This window comes from Sminthopsis crassicaudata, chromosome 1 (assembly GCF_048593235.1).
Source record: "Sminthopsis crassicaudata isolate SCR6 chromosome 1, ASM4859323v1, whole genome shotgun sequence".
Taxonomy (NCBI): Eukaryota; Metazoa; Chordata; class Mammalia; order Dasyuromorphia; family Dasyuridae; genus Sminthopsis; species Sminthopsis crassicaudata.
This window is the reverse complement of record NC_133617.1, coordinates 742,578,149-742,595,948: the sequence shown is the minus strand read 5'-3', so window position 1 is coordinate 742,595,948 and position 17,800 is coordinate 742,578,149. Positions and strand designations below refer to the sequence as shown.

The following is a 17,800-nucleotide window of genomic DNA, read 5'->3' as shown; positions in this document are numbered from 1 at the left end:
AAGTGCAATATTATTGTTGTTATTATTATTATTACTATTTGTGAGATCCTTAACAATTCATTTAGCCTTGCTGATTGTCAGTTTTCTCACTTATAAAATGATTAAATGGGAGTTATTAGACCTTACTGTATTGTTTTGAGAATTAAATGAGATGGTATATATATATATATGCATATATATATATATTTATATTTATATTTATATTTATATATGTATATATATATGTATATTTGGATGTATATGCCATATAAATGTGTGTATATGTGTATATGTCATAAATATGTGTGTATGTATATGTATATATGTATATATACATATATATAAAGTTCTCAGCATAATTTAAAGTGCTACATTATGATCCTTATCATAATAGTTATAATTAATTATGATTAGATTTAAAAGGTTTGAACTAATGACATCAAAAGTCATTTGTGATTTGCTATGTGACCTTGGAGAAGTCAGAATAGCAGGCCTTTCAGATCTCTTCCACCTGGAAATCTATAAAATTCTGGAGGAAGTTCTCAATGATATCCTTCCTTCACAGCAGACTCATTTGGGACCATCAGGGGGCCAGGTAAACTGAGGTTTAAAAAAAGCCTTAAACCTGGTCTCTAGGAGGCTGACTTGCTCCCTGGAGAAAAAACAAAAAGATCTTTCTTTCCTCTCCAGTGTGTCCTCAGCTCTTTGCTTCAGCAGGGCTTCCAGCTTTGCTTGGCAGGCCTGGTTCCTGGGTTATGAGCAAATAAAACAGATCAAACAGAGAGCACATTCTCAGTGGCTGTGAAACGCTGGCACTGGACCAAGGACCATTGTGTGGCCGGATAGAGTTACTGCTGAGCAGAAAGGGGGAAAAAAAAAACTGGATAGAAGGGTGGGGTAGGGCAGGATGCCTGTTTCCCAGAGCTAAGAGTGGGGAAGGTAGAAGGGTTTCTGGGAACAGCCCATGCACCCACCTTCTGCCCTCTCTTTACTCCATAACTTCAACAAAATCTTTCCTTTATTTCTTGTTAGAATGAAGATCTTTAAAGATAAGCATGTTTCAAAGAAAACTGGATTTCACACTTTTGGACAACTCGTATCACTTCACTGATCCTCAGTTTCCTTATATATAAAATGGGGATTTTCTTGGAAGTCATGGAGCAAAGTGGGAAAAAAATTTCTGAATTTGCCATCAGAGGAGTTGAGTTCATGATATTTTTGATCCTTGACAGCAAACCTGCAGGAGCAGGACCCTGAATTTAGAGCTGAAAGGGACCACACAAGTTAGGGTACTGTGCGTTTGGAGTCAGAGAACCTGAGTTCATCCAGATTCTGCCCCTTACCAGTTCTGAAGCTTTAGGCGGTGTGACTGAGCTCTCTAAAATGAGAACTTTGGCCCAGATAGCTCCAAGGTCCTTTGCAGCTCTAGATCTGTAATCTGTCATAAAAGGTCTTTGAATTAAGAAGTCCAGGGGATCACAGAGGGTGGCTAATCCAACACCCTTCATCTGCAGATGCAGAGACTGGCTCAGGGTGGGGAAATAATGTGGCCAAAGAAGTAAATAACAGAGCCGGGATCTGAATCCAGCTCTTGAGTTCCTATAACTTGATAACATAACCTTTGGAGTCCCTTTCATCTCCAAATGTAGAATGATGCTGCTGACTCATCCTCATTGTGAGGATCAATTGATGATGTAGGGGGGCAGCTAGGTGGTGCAGTAGATAGAGCACCAACCCTGAAGTCAGGAGGACCTGAGTTCAAATCTGGTCTCTGACACTTAACATTTCCTAGCTGTGTGACCCTGGGCAAGTCACTGAACCCCTATTGCCTCAGCAAAAAACAAAAAACAAAACAAAACAAAACAAACAAAAAAGCTGTAGTATGCTATACTATACTAATTACTGGTCAAGTCCGCGTGCTTTTATTAAGCATCTACTATACACTAGGAATTTCTGTGTTCTATTAGGATCATTAATTATTAACATAAATATTTTGTGGTAGTGTTATGGATATTGTTCTCTCAGGGAACTTTTGCTCAGAATGTCCTAGTGGAACAACAGACCTTTATGTTCTCTTGCAGCTTCCTTGCCCAAGGTTAGCGACATAAGGACCCTGGACAGAGATCATCTGCAGATGTCAACTAACCTTACCTCACATTGTATTCTGCCCTGGTTCTCACCCGCTCTTGATCACAGCAACCCATAAACCCAGGGCTCAAGGTGAGCCAACCTTTAGCTTTGTTTGCTCATTCCTAGTGTAACCTTGGGCCGATGCCCCCCTTCCCAAGGTCACAGCTCAGTGCTTTGGTTCCTTCCAGCTCTAAATCCATGATCTGGTCATTTCCCCGTGGAGTCCATTTCTACATCTGTCCCTCACCTCCCATTTCCCCTACAAAAGATTCTATAAAATGAGTCAAAGGCCTCTTTTTATACATGTAAAAATGAAACAGTTGCAAGGGTCCTTTGAGATTATTCAAAACCCACTGAACTCATCTGGAAAAATATCGGGGCCAACCTTGAAATCCAGGAACTCTGAGTCCAACCCACGTGTTCTTTCTGTCACATCCTGGCTGATGTTGTGGTTTGGGGCCACAGAAGAGAGGGAAGATAATTGATTCACACATGAATTAAACCCCATGATCTAGTTCTCCCAAGAACCTCGCTGGGGTCCATTGAATAATAGATCACTTAATAAAAACATTGGGATGACTATGAAGACATTTAATTCCAGATCTTCAAATCCTTTCATTCAGTAGTCTCGTTTGGCCAATGGGGAAAAACTATAAAAATATATATGGAATATTTTGGCCAAGATTACTGCAATAAAGGGGCAAGTGGGCTGTGGAGGAGCAGGTCTGGAGGAGGTAACAATATCATCTTGCAATTGTATACTATTATTAAGTTTTGCAAAATACCTTATAAACCTGATAGCACCTGTTCTTCATAAGGACCCTCTAAGGTTAGTATTATGATTAGCCCCATTTCACAGAGGAGGAAACTGAGGGTGACAAATGTAAAGTGATTTACCCATGTCATCCAGCTAGTGTCTGGGGTGTGATTGCCTTCTTGCTGCTTCCTCTTAGAGTCCTGCTTGAGTTTCCTTCAAGATGTAGCTGCTGCTGTTTTCTCCAGAAAAAAAAAGCCTTTTGTGGTCCTAGAAGGTGCTAGGACCCCTCCCCAACTGCCTGCTCTTCATTTTGTGTGCTTTCTGAGTGTACCTTCGTGTCTCCTTGTTGGGTTGGAGGGTCCCTAAGGACAGGTGTCAGTTCACTTGTATTGCTAGTGCCTCGCCCAGTGCCCAGCACTGGACAGAGATCATCTGCAGATGTCAACTAACCTTACCTCACATTGATTCTGCCCTGGTTCTCACTCGCTTTTGATCACAGCGACCCATAAACCCAGGGCTCAAGGTGAGCCAACCTTTAGCTTTGTTTGCTCACTCCTAGTGAAAGGCTGGTTGATTGATCTGAACTCAAATCTTCTTGCCTCTGAGCCCGTCCTCTCTCCAGTACATCTGATTGCCTCTCAGGATCCCAGCAAAGCTGGCTGGTACGGCAGATAAAAATATTAGATTTTGAGTCAAGAAGGATTGAGTTCAATTATCACCTTAAAGACTTACTAGGTGTGTAATTGGTAGCCTCAGTCTTCTCATCTAAAAATGGGGATAGCAAAAATATCTGCCTCTTGGGTTGTTGGGATGATCAAATGAGATTGTATGAGAGGGATTTGAAAAATTTAACATACCATATAAATGCTGGCTGATATTATTATGAAAGGTAACGCAGCTTGGCCTGGTGATTTATTTATCTATTCAGGGCCTCCTCAGTTTCTTTATATGGGCTATGACACTAATAATGGGTCTTTGCCACTTACTGATGAGGTAAAGCATCACTTGTGAAATGATGTCTCTAAGAGTGCTTTGTAAGCTAGAAAGCATTGAATGCCATATAACAGAGGGAGGGGGAGGGAGAAGTCAGATTTCTAAGAGTGCTTTATAAGTCAGAAGCATTGAATGCCATATAACAGAGGGAGAGGGAGGGAGAAGTCAGGCCTAAAGAGATGAGCAAAGGGATTTAGGATCCTTAGGTTAAAATCCTGTCTCTGACCGCAATTGTGCATTCAGGGGCAATTCACTTCCACTCTGGGGCCTCAGTTTCTCCATCTGTAAAATGAGGAGGTATTTTCCCCACCTGCTTCGCAGGGTTATTGGGAAGATAAGACTTTGCAGACCTGAAAGAGAAAGAGTAACGAGTAAAGGAAACTGCCCGTCCCCTTTCCCCTCAGCTAGCATTCTCAGAGTCCCGGCAGGCCCTCACCACTGTCAATGTGCCCTTTTAACCATCACTTAATGCATACATCACAGCCAGGCCTGCCTCAGTCCTTGAAGCCAGCCCTGGGGTGGCCCCCAGGCCAGGGCCTGCTGTCCCGTTCCCGCCTTGTTGCTGGCTTAAGGCTGGATTACTGTCTTGTGTCTGAGAGCCCGGCTGCCAGGTGGGCAGGGAAAGCTGGCAAAGCTGGATTGGCTCCTTTGTGGGCAAGGACTCCGTGTGCTCCCTGCAGCCCCAGCAAGTTCTCAAAGTTGGCTCCTGGGAGGCTTGTTGTGTTTGCTTCAGTGTTCCAGTTGTTGTACGTTGGCCCTTTTGCTCCTCTCAGATGGCAGAAGAGTCCAGTGGCCTCAGGACATCCCACAGTCTGGAGAAGAAGAAGATCTTGCGCTCCACTAAGACAGCTTGGCTGCCCCTTGATGAACAGCAGCCTCCACCTCCCAGCGAGGGAAGTGGGGATTCTCCCATCCAAAAAATAGGTGAGCACTTGGCCCTGTGAGTGCTGGAATGGGGCGGGGGGCAGATAAAGTGGCGCCAGATTTGTCCCGTCTCCTTTGCTGAATTTGGCAATAAAATTGGGGAGAATATTTCCTCTGGTGCTCCAGAAGGAAATCCTCCAAGCTACAAAAAGGTGGACATTGGAGGCTCCAGATGCTGAGATGGGGGTGATGGGTATGGCTCCCACTCTGAGTGGGACCCTGAGAGCCTCTTCCAAATGTTTAGGACCCCAAAATCAGACTTGGAGCTGGAAAGGCCCCGGCCGGCAGCTTAGCCCCACCCTTCCACTTATAGAGTAGACCAAAGTCTAAAACTGAATTAGCTTGTCCAAAGTGGGCCCCCTGGTAAAAGGTGGCAGAGTCCTTCACGCAATAGCAGGCACAGGATGGGCCTCTGCAGAGAAGTTGTTGACAGCAGTAACACACCACGTTTTATTTTCTTTGCGAGGAACAGACATTTGGGGGGTTTCTGCTTAAATCAGCCCACTCCGGGTACCTTCCTGGGAGACGGGCAGGATCCTCTCCAGTCTGACAGTCTTTCAACACCCCTCACAAGGAGTGAAAGCAAGTAGCATTTGGCAGGAGGGAGCCTCAGCAAACCAATTCAGCAGCTGGTAGACAACCGGGACACAGACAAATACTGAATGGGAGAGAGTTCCTTACCCAACCCTGTCCTTTGGGCCACCTGTTCATTAGCTGGAGCCGTGGCAAGCTTCCTTCTGAACCAGAGACCTGACCTGACATCTGGGGTGTCACCGCAGGTTTGGGAATGGCCGGGCTGTTAAGATGCTCTCCCTTTGTCCCTGGAGGAAATGCAAATGGGGCCAAGAGCCTGGCAGAGAATGGCTTGCAAATAAACACGGCTGGCAAGGTGCCTTAAGTAAATGTCCCCATGATGTAGGCAGAGGCTTAGGGTGGGGAAAGCAAGGCCGTGATTTCTCTCCCAAAGGCAAAAGACAAAAGACTCTTATTTACACTTTTCCCATCTCTGTCTTGGTGCCGGGTAATCTGAAGTGAATTCGAACTTCATGATTCCAGGATCCTGCCCTGCGTTATTTACTTATTTATTTTGGAGCTCTTTATTTTTTTTTTCCCTCTGCCTTCCTTTGCCAGTTTGCATTCCGTTCCCAGGAAAGGTTGGCTCCAGCAAACGTGAGGGTTTGGGTATTGGGGGGAAATATTTAATAAGTTTATAGAAAAATAAGATAAAATATGTCGGGAAAAGAATAAAAATACAGCTGTTGCCAAAGGACTCAAGAATGAGGGAAATCCTGAGCTTTCCTCTTATAGTATTGGGGACTAACTTTGTTTCTTTCTCCTTTCCAGAGAATTCTAGACAAGAAAGTATACAGCAGTGGCTGAACTCTGGGTTCTTGTAAGTGTTTCTTTCTCTTGGGTCTTCCATAATTGAAAGTTAGAGCTATCCATTCACCAAACTCCTACTTTCCATATCAGTGTGAATGGGGAAGGGGAGAATCAGTGGAGAAACAAGTTGTTTCAGGTTGAAACCTGAGTTGATCTTGCCTCATTTATGTACCCTAAATCATGCCAGGCTGCCAAGTGCAAGTACAGGGGATCTTAACCTTTCTCTGTGTGTGTGTGTGTGTGTGTGTGTGTGTGTGTGTGTGTGTGTGTGTGTGTGTATGTGTGTGTGTGTGTCTGTGTGTCTGTGTATGTGTGTGTGTGTATGTGTGTGTGTTTGTGTGTGTGTGTGTGTGTGTGTGATGCATTCCTTTGGCAATTTAGTAAAACTTAGGGAATGCTTCTTGAAATAATAAATCATTTCTTTATTTTTAATTTATTATTCTTTATGAAATAGTAAATATGAAATAATTATTAGCAAAATGTATTTTAAAATTTTAAATATATTTAAAATATAAATTTAAAAATATATATATTTATTAAATCAGCCCACTCCCAGTACCTTCTTGGGAGATGGGCAGGATCCTCTCCAGTCTGACAGTCTTTCAACTCCCCTCACGAGGAGTGAAAACAAGTAGCATTTGGCAGGAGGAAGCCAGGACAAAGTTGGGTAATATTAAATATTAAATTTAAAATGTAAGTAAATAATAAATATGAAATAAATTTACGAAATGATAAACAAATAAAATCTAAATAAAGTATATATAATTATAAAGAAAACCAATTCTATTTTTAAAAAAATTATCAAAATACCGTTTTTTTAAAAAGGGTCATGGAACCCAGGTTGAGAACCTTTGGCTTATTGGATTACCCTCCTGTAAGGACTTTTATCAAGGCATGTAGAACATAAAAGCAGCAGGGTACAATAGATAAGGCCTGGTCTTGAAGTTAGGAAAGCTCTCCTCCATATGGAGGAGAATGTGAAGGGATCAAGTCATTTAATTTTAGAAAATTGCCTAGGGTTACTAGGGTACTCTAAGACAGGTAATTCTCTAAGAGTATAAATTACAAGTGAGATGGCGATATTGGTGCTCTTTCTGCTGCCTCTAAACCACCATACCAGACTCTAGATCCTAGCTAAATACCTTAATTTTCACTTCAGAGACAGAATTGGAGGATTTTTCAGTGATTTGTAAATTACTACACTATAATTGCTTAACTTCTGAGCTTAAGTAGTGAATTAAGTATGATCCAAAATAGAAATAATGATTCTGGTCTCTGCTGACATGATTTGGGATTCTGAAAATTCACTCTGAATGAAGTCCACATGTGGACTTGTCATCATGTTGTCTTCTTAGTTAAAAAATAAATTGGGTGCCATTTATTTCAATTCATTTTTTTGATGTCCAATTGTTGTATTTGTTGACAGTCTCACAGCACATGGAAACTTGCAGCAAGCCATTGACCGAACAGGTAAGCGAAGAGAAACTATGTTGGGTGGGTCACATGGGTGTGTGGAAAAGGGACTGGTGGTAGAGACCTTTGTCACTTGGTTGTTAAAGAAAAAAGCAAGATTTCATTGAAAACTGGAGATGCATAAGAATTTAATAACCATCTAATTTAAGACAAAATTAAGCAAAGTAGAAATTACACTAGATTTGGACTCAGGAGAACAGTTTGAAGATGACCTCTTCTTACTTAAGCAAGTAAGTTGCAATATGAATATCAGTGCTAATCTAGCATTTATCACATGTGTTCAAGGTTTGCACGTGGTCTACAGATATTATCTCACTTGATTCTCACAGCAATCGTAGGAAATAGGCATCCTCATTTTGAAAATTGAAGAAACTGAGAACAAGTGCCTTACTTTGGATCCCTCATCGCCTAAGTGCCTGGAGCTGGATTTGAACTCACATTTCTCTGATGCAGCACTCTAGCCACTGAGCCTTCTTGATGCCTAATCTCTTATTTACCTTATAATTAAATGAGTGGGGTGACTAAACAACTATAATGGACCTTCCAGCTCTATGTCTGGAATCTTACATAGTGGAAGGAACCAGAAGTGTAAGAAAGGTGAGACCATGGGGCTTGGGCCCAGGGCAGAAAACTTAGCACTACAAACATCATCTTGTGGAGCTTCTCCCTTGTTTGCTCCGATGATAGAGTAGTGGGGATCCCATCCAAGGAACATTTCTTTGCTATCAATAGTTTATAAACTATAAGTGCCTTTTCCTCCAGAGGTCATTCCCTGAAGGAGTCTGCTCTTCCTTTCTCTCCCCATTACTGGTTTGTTCTGGAAAGTACCAACTTTAGGACTGTGACCAATTTATTTAACCAGTCTGGACTTCAGTCTCCTCATCTTTAAATTGGGAGGGTAGAACCAGATAATTTTTGAGACGTTTTCTGTTTCTAGGTCCTGGGACTATCCAAAAAGACAAGAACTTCAAAAGAATAATTTTTCTCCTCTTCAAGCTAGTTGATAACTATAGAGAGTGGTGCTGGGCTTGGAGTCTCCAAAGCTACCTCAAAGACTTATTAGCTGTATCACCTTAGTCAAGTCATTTATCTTCCTCTGAGCTTAATTTTCCAACCATCTGGAAAAGAAGAAAGGGGATTCAGTGACCTAAAGATCTCTCCAAGTTTTAAATCTAAGGTGATATAACTCCACATCACCCATGTGCTTAAGTACTGTGAGTGCTGATGGTACTAGGAGAATTGATACCTTCAAGAAATCTCTTTCCAGTGTAGTTTTATACATAGATTAGGAGTGTTGGGCCCAAACTAAGGAAGCCTCATTCCCTGAGTTCAAATCTAGCTTCAGGTACTTCTATCATCATCTACATTTAATAGATGGGGAAGTTGAGACCAAACAGACTCAGAGCTTTTTCTATCATCACTTCTCTAGAAAATGGTGGGATTGTGATTCAAAGTTCAACCTTTATATACCTGGCCCAGAGTCCTTTGCATGGCACTGGATTATCTCTATGGCAGGAAGGTAAGATAAGCTTTTGAGCAGGATCAAAATTTGGATCAAGAAAAGTAACATGAAAATTGGGCCCAAGGCAGTTTGTGGTAGAAAGATGAAGAAGAGACTTCTTGCTTGACCATTAGCATAACCCAGAGACAAGGAGATAAAAGGCTGAACAAGGGTAGTTTGGGTGAGAAGAGAGAACAGATCAATATGAAAGTTCATTGAAAGAAAATTCACAGGACTTGAATGAACACGAATCACAGAATTGCTCGACTTCTGAGTTGGATGGAACCTCTTCAGCTACCTTGTCCAACACACATCAAAAAAAGCATCCCCACTCCAACATTTCCTGAGAGAGAACACTCTAGGATCTTGTAGATTTCCAATAGGGATGAACCCATCATTTCCCATTCTACTTTTAGATAGTACTAATGGTTAGGAAATTTTTCCTGCTATCAAGCCCAAATCCAACCCTCTGCAACTATTGTTCCTAGTCTCTCTGGCTGAGAACTAAAAGAATCTAATCCTCAGTTCATATCCGCAACCTTTCCAAAACTTGAAAACAGTCGCCATCTTCTCCTTTCTCCCTTCAGTTTTCTCTTCTCTAGACAAAATATCCTGAGTTCCTTCCACTGATTCTTATTGGCATTCCCTTGCATATTAAATAAAGATGAGGAATGAGTCAAAGATAATTTCAGGGTATGAAATCTGGGTGACAGGGTGGATAGAAGACTCCGGTATTTATGGGATCAGCCTGACACCAGCTCTAAATCGGAATCACTTTCTGATCAGTCCACCAGATCCCCTGATGATACAATACAAGTAAAGACTGACTATGTTCTTCTAAGGAACCTGGTCATGCAGTAGTTAAATGCCCTGGAAGCTGCTAAAATGCTATTCTTGTCAAGGCTTGTAAAAATGTAATCTGACTCTTCTGTTGGAATATATTCCAAAGAACCAAATGTCTTCCATGAATCAGTCAGAAATGCTTATGGAAACCGAAATTAAAAATGTTTTCTAAGCCAATGAAGGTGCTAATGAGGGCCTTCTGTATCTCTAACGACATCTTCTCCAAGAATACATCTTGCAGGGTGAAGTTCAATGTCTGCTGTTTCAGATGGTAGAAGGCAGCTTAACAGTAAGAAGGATGGCAGGAGATTAAAGGAGGTAAAGGGGAATTGGGAATTGGCAGGTTTTTTTGCCCAGAAATGGCCATGGTTCAAGTGAAGCTCATGAGTGTTCTGAGTCTCTACTGAGGGAACCTGTGCCGAGGTGAGGATGGTAGTGGTGGGTATCACAGAAGCACTGTCTTAGGCACTGAGGGCAGAGGAAACTTGATGGCGACATAGCGTCACTAAATCTCTGAATTGGAAGAGCCATTTTGTCTAAGCCGAAGGCAAAAGGGTCCCCCACTGTAACATAAACAACAAATGTTTGACTCTTCCATGTGCCCTGATGCAGCCTACAGTCTAGTAGGAAGAAAAGTTCCCCACTCAGTGATTGATGTACAATGGAGAAAGGGATACAATTTGTGCTTTCAATGATGGTGGAATCCCCCAGTGGGGAAACTCTGACCAACGCAGCCTGGTACATTATCGACAACTTCTCATCTTTGAGATTTGCCCAGAGCAGGGAGGAGATAAGGGCCTTTTCCAGAGACACATAGTCAGTATTTGTTAGATGTGACATCTAAACCTAGGTCCTCCTCCCTTCCCGGCCAGCTCTGCCCACTATGTCTCCCATTCACTTAAATCATTTCATATGAAGAAGGGATGTGTTCTGGTAGATGCCATCCTGGACTTGAAATCAAGAAGACTGGGTTTCAATCACCTTTGACACCAAATGTCTAACCCTTGATAAGCTGTGTAAGCAATTTCTTAGTCTCTTCTGGCTTAAAATCTGTGATCTGATGGGATCACAGAGAAAAAAGAGAAAAGTTGAAAAAAGGTACAGAATCAAGAGGAGAGAGTTGGAGGTCACAATGTCTGAGAGAAGAGGAAGAAAGGGAGAGCAAAGAAAGAAAGGCCAAGGGTAGATTTTTGAAGAAAGTCAATATTAAAGAAGCAGAAAAAGATAAGAACTAAGCACAGGACAAAGAGAAGGAAGAAAGAGACTTGTTCAGGCTCACACAGCTAGTAAGTGAATTTGAACTCAGTCCTTCCTGACTCTAGATCCATTGCTTGTTCTACAACTCTCTCCTGCCTCTCTCAGTTCTGGCCCCAATCCTCCCTTTGATTCACTATTTAAGCTAAAAAAATCAAACCTACAATTACACTGTGGGTCCATGATCTGCTTTTCACCGGTAATAATCTTTTTGGGGGGTTCTTTGAGTTTTTTATCTTTATAACTTTTTATTTTCCCAAACATATGCAAAGATAGTTTTCAACATTCACCCTTGCAAAGTCTTTTGTTTCAATTTTACTTCCTCCTTCCCCTTCTCCCCCCTCTCCTACACAGCAAGAAATCCAATATAGGTTAAACACGTGCAATTCTTTTGTACATATTTCCACCCTTCTCATGCTGCACAAGAACAATCAGATCAAAAAGGTAACAAAATGAGAGAAAAACACAAGCAAGGAAACAACAAAAAGATGAAAATACTATATTGTGCTCCAGATTCGCCTCAGTTCTCTTTCTAAATGCAAATGGCTCTCTCCAGCACAAGCCCATTGGAAATGCCTTGAATCACCCCGCTAAGCCTCAGTTTACCCTTCTGTGCATAGGGATGGCAATATCATTACTAGGGAGATTTTGCGAAAAGGGCATTTTTCAAGCAGGAAGAACAAAAAATGGAAGCTATTATTTTAATTCTTGAAGATGTTGTCTTGCTGTTTCTCCTATCTGCCTCTCTTCAGAGAAGTGACTTATGAAGTTTGGGCAGAAATGGCTTCATCATGGCCTAAATAAGAAGTAAGAAACATAATTCTCTGGGTTACCTGGCTATCCCACCTCCAAGTTCCCATGATGACCAGCAATGAAGAAACAAAGCAGAACATTATAAAGAAACTTACAACTTGTTTATGTCTGTCCTAGAAGATGAAGTGATAAAGAAATTTTATTAGAACCCAATAAGATCCTCCAAACAAGATTAACTTTCGTATCCAGTGGATTCCAAGAGATTGAGCACATAGGAGAGGATAATAGAAATAGGTTAAAAGATAAGATTCTGGATTTAGACCTTATCGTGAAGTTCAGCTAAACTTGATCATTTTAGGAGAACTCCACCTGATAGGTAGAGAAAAAATAGACAACTGGAAAAAACAAACCTGTAAGCATGTTTGGTAGTCAATGCCAAAAGATAGTGAAATCACCATATACAGGAGGCCCCAGTGCATTATTATTTTCAATTTATTTTTAATTTATTTTTTAAAATAAGCATTTCTATAACATAGTGGAATAAAAAGATGATTGCAAATGAAACTGCAAATTTATTATTTACAAGTTGCTATTTCTTTTAAATCTATAATAAAGTTACTGTGTACTTTTTTTCCTTTCCTCCTTTCCTCTCCCTCCTCCTAGACTTGTGCTAAAAGTCGCATTGTTTTGAAAGCACTGAGGGGCTCAGGATTCCAAATATTTCAAAGAGGGGAAGATAATACTGATATGAGAAAAAAAACAGATGAAATTACTCATAATACAAGAGAACTCATCAGTAACTCCCTACTTTTTCATTCCAATAAAATAGAGAGAGAGGATGTACTTGATAAAAAGATGAGGAAGGAAAAGGTGATTTTCTACAAATAATTGTCTATACTACTCCACAGCTTCATGTCATAATTGACTGAGAATTATAAAGAACTCAAGTTCCATTGTACCTGTGTGATGTAGATTATTTTTAAATGTATTTAACTCAGTGGAACAAAATTTACCTTTGGACTCCAAAAGCTTTTTTCTCCAAAAAGAAGTTTCTTATGGATATGTTAAAGATGCTATGCTATCTCTTGGTGAGACAACTTTGTTCAAGGATCCTCCACTTATCATTATCTATAACAGAAAACAAAAGGAAGAGTGATTAGTAACAAGGTTTTCATCCCATTGTGGTGAAGGATATTCTGCACACATAATGAAAGAGAGATATTGAGATCCTTCAGCCATAAGATTGGCTGGTCTAACAATTCACAGAAGAAAAACCCAAGTAAAAACTGTCCAGTCTCCATCCTGTTGTAATCAGTTGGACATAAAATTGATTAAGTTAGTGCATTCATCTGTTTTCTTTGGAAGGGTACAGTGGCTGGACAGTGAGCTAGTCTTAGAATAAAATAGGAGGAAGAAAGTGAATTAAGGCATACAGGGCTTGACACATTCCCCAAATTTTCTGTGATTTAAAGCATGACATTTTAAAAACTGATATTCTTCCACTGGTACTGTAATGTTGTGGACTATAGAACACCACAATCTCTAAAAAAAGTAAGCATGGGAGTGATCCAAAAGGCAATGGGAAAAATACTACAAGTCTCAGAGAAAACATGCAGAAGTAGGAGGGGGAAAGGTCACAGGGTGAGAACAAGGAAGAACAGAAGAATATCTCAAGTACTTCACTGGTATCCACTATTAGATCCTTTATTAGTGCTTCATATTCACTAGGCCAGGGCTTCTTAAACTTTTTGCACATGCTACCATTCTCTTTCTCTCTGCCTCTTCTCCGTCTTTTCCTCTCCCTTTCCACCTCCCCTTCTTCTTTTTTCTTCTTCTTGTCCTTTCTTTTTCTTTCTTTCTTTTCTTTCTTTGTTTCTTCTTCCTTTCTCTCTATCTCTCTTCTTTTCTCCCCCTCTCCTCTCTCACTCTTTCTCATTCTCTCTCTTTTTTCTCTCATTTTCTCTTCTTCTCCTTTTCTCTTTCTCATTCTCTTTCCGCATACATACATACTTATATATGTAATTATCCTTGTGCTCATTGACTCATTGACTGTTTGATTGAAAAATTCCACAGATTCAGAGCAGATCTGGCTAACTCTAATTATGACCACTGGAAGGAGTCACCAAAAAGATGATGCTGTCTGTAGCCTATAAGAATTATCTAAGTAGTGCTGTGGAGTTCGGCTAGGAGGCAGGAAAACCTAGGTTTATGTCACTAGCTATGTTATCCCGACCCAGTTATTTAACGTCTTTGTTTCGGTTTCCACAAGTATAAAATGAGGATAATCACAGCACCTACCTCCCTTGGTTGTTGTGAATACATAATAAGATCATATTTGTAAAGCACTTAGTACAGTCTAGAATTGTATTAATAATAATGCTCTTAATAAATGCTTCTTTCCTCCCTTCTCCCAATCAATAATGCAGCAGGGGGAAATGCAATAGAGAGAACAACCAGATGGGTCTGGCCAATAATGTAACTGAGCATCCTAGTGGCCCTCTGGATACGACTAGCCCAGGTCACAGTCATGATCAAAAGCTCATTCTGAGGGGTGAGCCAGCCCACCCTTACTTGTTGCCTTTGCATTTCTGTAAAACTGTTAAGCTACAATTTTGGCGTTAGTGGAATTCATGAAGGTGGTGGTCGTGGAATCTCTCTTTGTATAGATGGAGACACTTGAGGCCCGTGGAGGCTAAATGATTTTTTGAAAGTTTTCAGTAGCAAGTGGCTAAGGCAGAATTTCTGGGTAGCCCATTGGCCTCCCAATCCAGGCTTCTTGTAGCCAGTTCCTTTGCTCCTTGTTTGTTGAGGCTTGTGATTTCCTTTGTGAGGAGAAAGACATAGAAAGACCCTTTCCATTTTTTCTTGGAGAAACGCCTGGGGCATTGAGATTAAATGACTTGCTTAACTTCACCTGCATGAGGAAGCTGGGCGGCTCAGTGGATGGAGTACTAGATCTGGAATTAGGAAGATCTGAGTTCAAATTTAGCTTCAGACATTGACTAGTTCTGTAACCGTAGGAGATTCTTTGACTCATTACTTACCTAGCCTTAATCACTAAATGGGTACAGCCTCAGTCAAAGTCAAAGACAAAGGGGCCTTTTGAAGACCTTAGCCTTTAAAAGACCAAAGTCCCCCACTACATCCAGGGCCATCTCCAGTGGTCTCGATCTATATCTTATCACTAGACCCAAATGGCTTTCGAGGGGAAACTGAGGCAAGGGACCTTGCCCAGCCGTTCCCCACTTAAATCCAATTCTCTTGCAAGTCATGGCAGCACCTCCCTGAAGTCATAGTCCTCCTTGAGAACAAAGGACAAACAACAGCAAGGCAGGTTACTAAATCTCTGTTTGCTAATCTACCAGAGAAGAAAATGGCAAGCCATTCCAGTATCCTTGCCAAGAAAACCCCACACAGTCATGAAGATTCTGGCATGACAATAACAGAGCAACAGCAACAAGTTCCCTTAGCCAAAGTGTGTCAGAGGTATTATCTGGACCCAGATTTGAAGCATAGAATCCATTGTAGCCCCAAACACCCCCCAGACTGTCCTATCATTGAATGGCTCAGGGTTAACCTATTGATTGCTCTTGACTAACAGTGTGCTTCTTTTGGGTAAATCATTTCTTTATTTCCCTAGTGCTTAGCACAATACCCAGCATAAGTACCTAGCTTAACAAATGTTGGAGCTGATTGACTAAAGAACACGTGGTTCTAGGAGAATTCATGAGAAGAAAAATAACTGAGCTGGGACAAGAAATAAAAGTGCTATCCACCATCCCCACCCATCCCTTTGTTATTGGCTAGCCGAACTCCACAGCACTACTTAGATAATTCTAATAGGCTACAGCATCATCTTTTTGGTGACTCCTTCCTGTGGTCATAATTAGAGTTAGCCAGATCTGCTCTGAATCTGTGGAATTTTTCAATCGAACAGTCAATGAGCACAAGGATAATTACATATATAAGTATGTATGTATGTGGAAAGAGAATGAGAAAGAGAAAAGGAGAATAAGAGAAAATGAGAGAAAAAAGAGAGAGAATGAGAAAAAGTGAGAGAGGAGAGGGGGAGAGAAGAAGAGAAATAGAGAGAAAGAAGGAGAGAGAAAGAGGAAGAAGAAACAAAGAAAGAAAAAGAAAGGACAAGAAGAAGAAGAAGAAGAAAGAAGAAGAAGAGGGGGGTGGAAAGGGAGAGGAAAAGATGGAGAAGAGGCAGAGAGAAAGAGAATAGTAGCATGTGCAAAAAGTTTGGCACCCTTTGTTCCAATGTAAAACCTGAGGAAAAATGGAAAAGAAGATAGGATTAAAAAAGAAGGATATCTCATGATTTTCTGGCCATGAAATCAAATCAGGCCTGCTTTGATGTCTGGTTTCCTGGCGAACACATTTTTTCCTTGTATGAGACAAAAAAGAAAACAAAACAATAACCAAAGGATATTTTTCATTGCAGATTCTTTGAATAAACAAGGAGTGGTTCCAGAGGCAGTGAAGGACTACATGAGGTAGGTCACAGGATGGATCCTTGTTCCCTCCAGGTATGTCACAGTCACGTCTTTGAAGTGGGAGATGGCTGAGGGAAGATGATTGTTCCTAGTAGCCCCATCTTAATGATGGCAGTTATGAAAGAAAAAATTCTCCCTTGGCCTTGCCATGGTGCTAATGAGCTTTTGTTAGCTTGGAGCAAAAAACAAGTTCTTTTTCACGATAAGTAGATTAATTCAACTGCTCTTGGGTAGATTGGAAAATCAGTGGAACAGGGATATAGACAAAAGAGACAGCAGCCTTTCAAATGAATGTAATGGAATCATTAAAACAGTTATGCTGAAGCATTTACCGTGTTCTTATCATTAATCAGTTCTTATCATTAATCAGAGAGGTCAATTAATAACCAAAGTATTAACTTTTCTTTTGGATGGGCTCTGAGCTGGGCAGTGCCCAGAGAAACAATGGAATGATGGGAGGAAATATCCCTAGATTTGGCTGGAGTCAGAGGAGTTGAATTCAAATCATGTTTCTATCATTTACTGTGTGGTTGTACTTTCTTCAGTTACAAAATTAAAGGGTCAGATTGGATGGCCTCAAAGGTTACTTCCAATCCTGAATCTATGAACCTGTAATCCGTTGTTTTCTTGGATCTTGGAAAGCTGGGTGGCACAAAGGAGAAATAGATGATTTTAGAACAGAAAAACCAGCTTTAGACTCTTAATAGTCGTGTCTTAATAGACTGGGCAAATTGCTTAATACTTCTAGGTTTCCAATTCCTTATTTGTACATTTTGTCTAATAATAGTATTCCATGAGGTTTTATGAGAACTGATATAATGAGATAAAGTTCTATATAAATCCTAACTACTATCATTATCACTAAAATGCCGTCTCATGGAAAGGAGATGATAAGGGACTGGCTATTTAAGGGCCTTCCACAAGCTCAAAGCGAGCCACCCCAAGATACTCCCAGAGGTGTATTGAACCTGATAGTCTGAGGCTGTAAAAAATCTTTCTAAAACAAAGAGGTACTTGCCCAGTTAGATCAATGGCTCTTGCCCTTGGAAACCAAGCAGGTGACAATGGAATCCTGTTTGGGAGGTGACAAGCTGCCAACTGTGAGCTGTGCCAAGTGAGAGTACTCAGAAAAGTATTTCCACTCCTCTTCAGTTCTCACCAAACCTGTTTGTTGTATTCAGCCTAGGAGAGAAACTAGAGAGGGAGGGATTTGAAGAAGGCTAGTGGGAAAGGTCAGGGACAGGGGCTGAGAAGCCTGTTGGAGTTTAGCAATGTCTGCAAGGGGGTCCCATGATAGAGCTCTGGGGT

The 17,800-nt window shown here is 41.0% G+C and overlaps 1 protein-coding gene across 3 annotated transcripts in view; it reads left to right on the top strand.

Moving 5' to 3' along the window:
* ITPRID1 (ITPR interacting domain containing 1) overlaps positions 1–17,800 on the top strand; it is a 121,231-nt gene that overhangs the window by 30,143 nt on the left and 73,288 nt on the right. The window contains exons 2-6 of one of the 3 annotated variants that reach the window (XM_074284355.1): positions 2,061–2,199; positions 4,633–4,783; positions 6,128–6,176; positions 7,593–7,636; positions 16,441–16,492. In XM_074284355.1, coding sequence (XP_074140456.1) covers positions 4,633–4,783; positions 6,128–6,176; positions 7,593–7,636; positions 16,441–16,492 — 296 coding nt within the window. In that variant the 5' untranslated portion in view covers positions 2,061–2,199. Of the gene's footprint in view, positions 1–2,060; positions 2,200–3,294; positions 3,390–4,632; positions 4,784–5,295; positions 5,563–6,127; positions 6,177–7,592; positions 7,637–16,440; positions 16,493–17,800 lie in introns of those variants that run through there. The other 2 variants (XM_074284356.1, XM_074284357.1) reach the window with 2 other exon arrangements.